This window comes from Archocentrus centrarchus, unplaced genomic scaffold, assembly GCF_007364275.1.
Source record: "Archocentrus centrarchus isolate MPI-CPG fArcCen1 unplaced genomic scaffold, fArcCen1 scaffold_79_ctg1, whole genome shotgun sequence".
NCBI classification, from domain to species: Eukaryota; Metazoa; Chordata; class Actinopteri; order Cichliformes; family Cichlidae; genus Archocentrus; species Archocentrus centrarchus.
This window is the reverse complement of record NW_022060290.1, coordinates 366,582-372,581: the sequence shown is the minus strand read 5'-3', so window position 1 is coordinate 372,581 and position 6,000 is coordinate 366,582. Positions and strand designations below refer to the sequence as shown.

The 6,000-nt window shown below is 42.5% G+C and overlaps 1 protein-coding gene across 1 annotated transcript in view; it reads right to left on the bottom strand.

The window, feature by feature from the left end:
* LOC115777820 (cadherin-1-like) overlaps positions 1-6,000 on the bottom strand; it is a 53,114-nt gene continuing 47,114 nt past the window's right edge. The window contains exons 14-19 of the mRNA XM_030725819.1: positions 1,768-1,910; positions 1,360-1,451; positions 1,027-1,159; positions 540-755; positions 280-392; positions 1-57 (exon numbers count right to left, since the gene is read on the bottom strand). Of these exons, the coding sequence (XP_030581679.1) occupies positions 1-57; positions 280-392; positions 540-755; positions 1,027-1,159; positions 1,360-1,451; positions 1,768-1,910 (754 nt within the window). The remainder of the gene's footprint in view (positions 58-279; positions 393-539; positions 756-1,026; positions 1,160-1,359; positions 1,452-1,767; positions 1,911-6,000) is intronic.

Genomic DNA, 6,000 nt, shown 5'->3' with positions numbered 1-6,000 from the left:
TCACAGAGCAGAGGCTTGTTGGGGAGCTGCTGGGTCGTTTTCTGCTGCCTCCAGGTTCTGAGGGAGGAGCAGAGAACACATGTTCTCATTTAATAGAAATTTTACATGACGTGTTTCAGCTACCTTACACATTCTGGAATAACAAATAACAGAAAATGATAATGAAGTTATTAAAGCACAGACATGACATACTGTAACCCATCCATCCAGAAGACTCCAACTGCCATGATCAGTTGGAGTTCCACCAATGTATAATCAGAACTGGTGCCCATCATTTACCTCTTCATCCTCTCCTCCTCTCTCTCGATCGTAGTAATAGGTGCTGTCTGTAGATGTTGGTTCCTGCTCTCCTTTCCTCTTCCTTTCAAACAGCAGCACTATCAGCACCAGCACTGAACACAGAGCACAAAGTTTAGAACACAGCAGCCAAACAAATCCTACTCAGCATGAAAGTACAGAGATGCACTGCTCTGAGGCCACAAATATTTATCCCATCCTTAAAACTGTGAGAATCATCCTTCAATCTATTCACAACTCACCAAGCAGCAGGATGCCTCCAAGTATTCCCCGGATAAGGGGCACGTTGGTGCCCCCTATAGCACGATCAGTGCACGTCACTTCTGCTCCCTTACAGTCACACACTTCGGCTTTGACGGTGTTGTCCTGCTCCAGGCCATGTTTATCTCGCACTCTCAGTAACACACTGTAATTTCCACTGGGCAGCTCAGTGGATAAAGTCAGGATGATGCCTGTTCCTGAAACAAGACAGCAGAAAATTTACTTTACAGTCCTGTGTTGATTCATTTTTGTCATTTTGTCTAGTTTTCACCAAAGTTTAACACCTCATTAAAGCATTTTTTTTTCCTTGTAAGTATGCTGCATTAGGAGGAAGAAATCCTGATATTTACAAATCAAATGTCCAACAGGAAATATTTTTGTTATGTCAACAGAACACAAGTGATGAATTTAAAAAATCTGGTTGGATAGCATCAGTTTATGCTCGTCTCATGTCCACAGTGTACATACTGGTTCCATTCATCCTAGCGATCCAGTTGGCCTTCGACGAGCCCTGCAGAGACACTGAGTATGGAGCCGCAAATTCTGGTCCATCTTTATCTGTTACTGAGAGCAGCTGAGGAACTGTGTCCTTGTTACACACCTGAGGAAACACAAGGTCACAGTGAAGCTTTTCTTTATGCTGATGTGCTGTATCACATGACTGCACACTTGGTTCCACTTTTTATCTGATCCCATCCTGAAGTCGGTACAGGACGGGATCAGGATGGGATTTACAAACACACCCATTCTGCACCACAATTAGACACAAAACAGCTGCTGAGCTAGTGGGAATTACAACACCTGGATTTCACGCTGATCAATGGTGGGAGCATTGTCATTGACATCTTCCAGCTCAATGATCAGAGTACCAGTTCCTGTAGCTGGGACTGCATCTGGTCACAGAACAGACATCAGGAGAACAACATTTATTAAGAGGAAGGTTCCATCAACAAAGTGAGATCAAGTCCATATTAATGCCCACAGATCCTCTGGACTTCTCATTCTTATATAAATGACAAACTTAAAAAACAACAAAAAAAAGACAATTAAGTGCTACAATGTTATTAGCTATGACCGTCCCAGGAAAGGTCGTTAGTGTGGAATTCATTTTTTCTCAACATAAATTCCAGCACAATCATAAGTGATCAACTAAATGATATCAGTGTCTCAGTAAAATGATAGTCTGCGTCAGTCTCGCCTCCCACCTACCATTATCATATGCACCAATTCTTGCGATGTATCTGTTGTCTATGACAAAGGGGGACTCTCTGTCCATGGATCTTCTCACTTTAATTAGGCCTGTGTCCTTGTCCACATTCAGCCAGCCTGCAGGGTCACTGATCATCTTGTACCTGTACATTGATGAGACAGTCACAGAAAGATGGTAATACTGTGCAGGCAGGATGATCCCAATTAGCATGTTTCACAATGTGGCCCATTGTGTTATTTGATTATGGACATGAAGAAATTTCATACTCAGCACCCCAACTCGCCGTGTTTGGAAAAAGAAGAATGCTGAGTTGCAGCCCAAGAACACCATACCTACTGTGAAGCATGGGGGTGGAAACATCATGCTTTGGGGCTGTTTTTCTGCAAAGGGGACAGGACGACTGATCCGTGTTAAGGAAAGAATGAACAGGGTCATGTATCGTGAAATTTTAAGCCAAAACCTCCTTCCAGTGAAAGCATTGAAGATGGGATGTGGCTGGGTCTTCCAGCATGACAATGATCCCAAACACACCGCTCGAGCTACGAAGGAGTGGCTCCGTAAGAAGCATTTCAATGTCCTGGAGGGACCTAGCCAGTCTCCAGACGTCAACCCCATAGAAAATTTGTGGAGGGAGTTGAAAGTCCGTGTTGCCCAGCAACAGCCCCAAAACATCAATGCTCTAGAGGAGATCTGCATGGAGGAATGGGCCAGAATACTAGCTACAGTGTGTGCAAACCTGGTGAAGCCTTACAGGGAACCTTTGACCTCTGTCATTGCCAACAAAGATCATGTTACAAAGTATTGAGTTGAAGTTTTGTTATTGACCAAATATTTATTTTCCACCATGATTTACAAATAGATTCTTTAAAAATCCTACACTGTAGTTTCCTGGATTTTTTTTTCTCATTTTGCCTCTCATAGTTGAAGTGTACCTATGATGGCAATTACAGAAGTGGCTGACTAATTACTTTTTGGCCCCACTGTAAGATTAGTGAACTGAATCAATTAAATCAGACCAAAGTGAACATTACTACAAAACTGTTTAGAAACAAAATCACACCATTCAACAACTTCTTATTCATGATTATTTGAAAAAAACAGCTATATTTATAATTATGAGGACATGAGTCAAATATACTTTAATTTTTTTGGAGCACATATTCTACCTGTTTTTTCATCCAAGTCTTTATGTGATAATATCTCTAAATGTAACATTATTTTCCAAGTCAATATTGAAATACAACATTTCTGTTGATGTCATAATGAATTTTATCTCTTAAAAAATAAAAACAGTATACTGTATACTTTGGATTATTGGACTTCTGAGAGGTAACCAGAAAACTGTAAGGTCTGTCAGCAAATAGTTATGACGGCCTGAACCTAAACAGTTGCAGTATTTGGACTTTGGCTCCCAGACGGCCTTGGATGCTGTCTGTCTAAATCGTCTCCTGGAGATGTCTGTAAACAGATGCTCTTCCCCCCCACCCCGTGTTGTGACCTGTATGAACTGGTATCCTGGCAACCAAGGCTGACTGTACCATCTTATCATGAACTGCTGGTCTGGAAGCTGTGTGGCTATCACAGTATCCTGCTCGTCTCTGCTCGTCTTTTTCCAAAAAGCGACTAGCGACAAATTTAGTGAGTTTTCCGGGGGACGTCAGCGACTTTTGAAGAGCTTTTTGTTAACCTGAAATCCTCCGCTATCGCCGTGTTTTGTTTTCATACAGCCTTCGTACTGCGTCCGTTCATATGCTTCAGCATCGCCCGGACCCCCAAGAGTACCTGGCTTTTGGTATGTACCGTGAGTCACGGGACCTTAATAGCGGAAGCGGGTCTGTTCCTATCCTCCTCGTGATACAGCCGGTGGATAAGACGCCGCATTGAGCGGGTGGGCCCGTTGCTGTGATATGGATTTACTGAGCTGGCTGAAGAATGGAAGTTTGTTCATTCAGTCTGTTTACATGTTTGTTATCTTCCACAGGAGGAAGCACTTTGGTGAAGCTTCACTGCAGACTGGCTTTTACAGAATCAGTCAGCCTTTTGCTATTTTTGCTCTGTATCTTTTCTGTTTACATTTTAATAGCAGGCCTGCGAGTCTTTTGTTATGGAAGAAAAAAGCATTAATTTATTTGAGGAGCATTATTACTTAAATTTGCCAGCGGTTTATTTTTGAGCAATTTCTCGTGTACATCTACAGCTGAATGTTAATAAAAGTGTCTGTGTGACATTTGGGACCTGTAGCTTTGAATCAGAGGTGCTTTTTTGTTTATACCTTTGGGAAGAAAAAAAATATCAAGATATTTTTTTGTATATTGCCATTCAGGTAAAAAATATATTTAGGGTGTTTTCTTCTTCACTTTTTGTCTCTCCAAACACGTTATTTCCAGAGGTGGGAAGTAACGAAGTACAAATACTTCGTTACTGTACTTAAGTAGATTTTTTAGGTATCTGTACTTTACTTGAGTATTTATTTTTCTCAGTACTTTTTACTTTTACTCCCTACATTTTTACACAAGTATCTGTACTTTCTACTTCTTACATTTTCAAACAGACTCGTTACTTTTTAACACGTCAGAGAGAAGTTTGCATTTCCGGTCAGTGCGCAGTCAAACGATCTGAGGCTAAACGGAGGAATAATAACAGATAAGAGACAATCGTACTGGCGTATCCTCCATCCCCGGGGCTTATCGGGTACAAAGGGATTAAATACACAAACCCATATAATTAATGTCTCATTTATAGCGCTATAATCAGGGGTCACAGCGGGCCGGACCGAGTCCGTAAGTTGCGCTGCGGCACATAAACAGCTTAGCTAGCGCTACTGAAGAGGAGCGAGCATGAAGGGAGTAACGTGTGGCAGGTAAATGCAACGTTTCTAAATGCTCAACAAATATCAGCAAACACACAAAGTGTGTGCAGTTTGTCACACAGTGTGTCTGCTAGCTAAAAGAAGAGCCGCTGTATTTACAGGGAGAGCAAAGAGAGAGAAGTTCACTCAGAGATGGAGAAAGAGGACAGGAGAGGAAGAAGAGAGGTTAGAATTAAAGGTAAGGAGTGCAAAACAAACTGAGGTATGCTGACTTTGTGTAATTCAAATATTGTACGAAAATACTGCAGTTTAGTGTGTGATAAACAGGTTAGCTTGTTGTACTGTATTTACGGTAAAGCTCTGTGTTGGTGCACAGAGGCTGTGTTCGTGGTCAGAGTTACAGGTTACATCAGTGTAGCAGAGATGAGTTTGAATCAAAGCTGCTGATGCTGAGATTCATTCACTGAATCCAACATTAATAGGAATGGAGATCAGCTCAGATAGCTGTGAAATTCTGGGCTACATCTTTGTGAATTCAGTTCATCCACACAGAGCAGTAAACCTCAGAGCAGGGGAACTTCCGGAGCAAATGGAGTAGACGGGTGCGTTAGAGCCTCTCTCCCACCTTAACTTCAAAATATTCCGTTCAAAACTCGTTAATCCGCTCACGGTTTCGATAAAATAATTTATGAACGGGAGGGGAAACATGTCGAGCCATAAAAAATCGACAAAAATGCCTAAAGCTCAGGATAAAAGTGCCCTAGTAGCTAAGGCTACCATGTGCCTGAAACAAGCTAACGACAACGTGGCTAGCTCAGACGCTGAAAGCACTGGAACGAACATGGACTCGGAAGGAATTCTTAAGGCTATCGACGATTTGAAGACTGCCTTAAAGGGGGATAATGCAAAGCTACAACAAAATATCGACCATCTGGGACATGAGATCAACGGTAAGCTGGACAATATCGCCACTGAAGTACAGGGCCTGGCAGAGCGTGTTGATGAGGCGGAGGCCCGCGTTCATCAAGTAGAGACCTGGGCAAAGGAGGCAACGGAGGCGCTGTGCTTCTGCATCGAACAACAGAGGAAAACACAGCTTAAAGTGCTTGATTTAGAGTCCCGTTCCAGAAGAAGCAACGTTCGTGTATTTGGGGTGCCAGAAGGTCAGGAGGGGAACTCCACTACACAGTATATCGAAACGCTTTTGAGAAGCCAGCTACAACTACCGGAGGACCTGGACTTGAAAATACAGCGCGCACATCGCACTCTGACAAGTAAACCCCCACCCGAATCACCACCGAGGGCTATTATTGTCAACTTTCTGGAATTTTCCACAAAGGAAAAGATCTTAAGAGAAGTGTGGAAAAAAGGCAAGATCCAGGTGGGCTCTTCAATTATTCACTTCGACCACGATTATGCACCC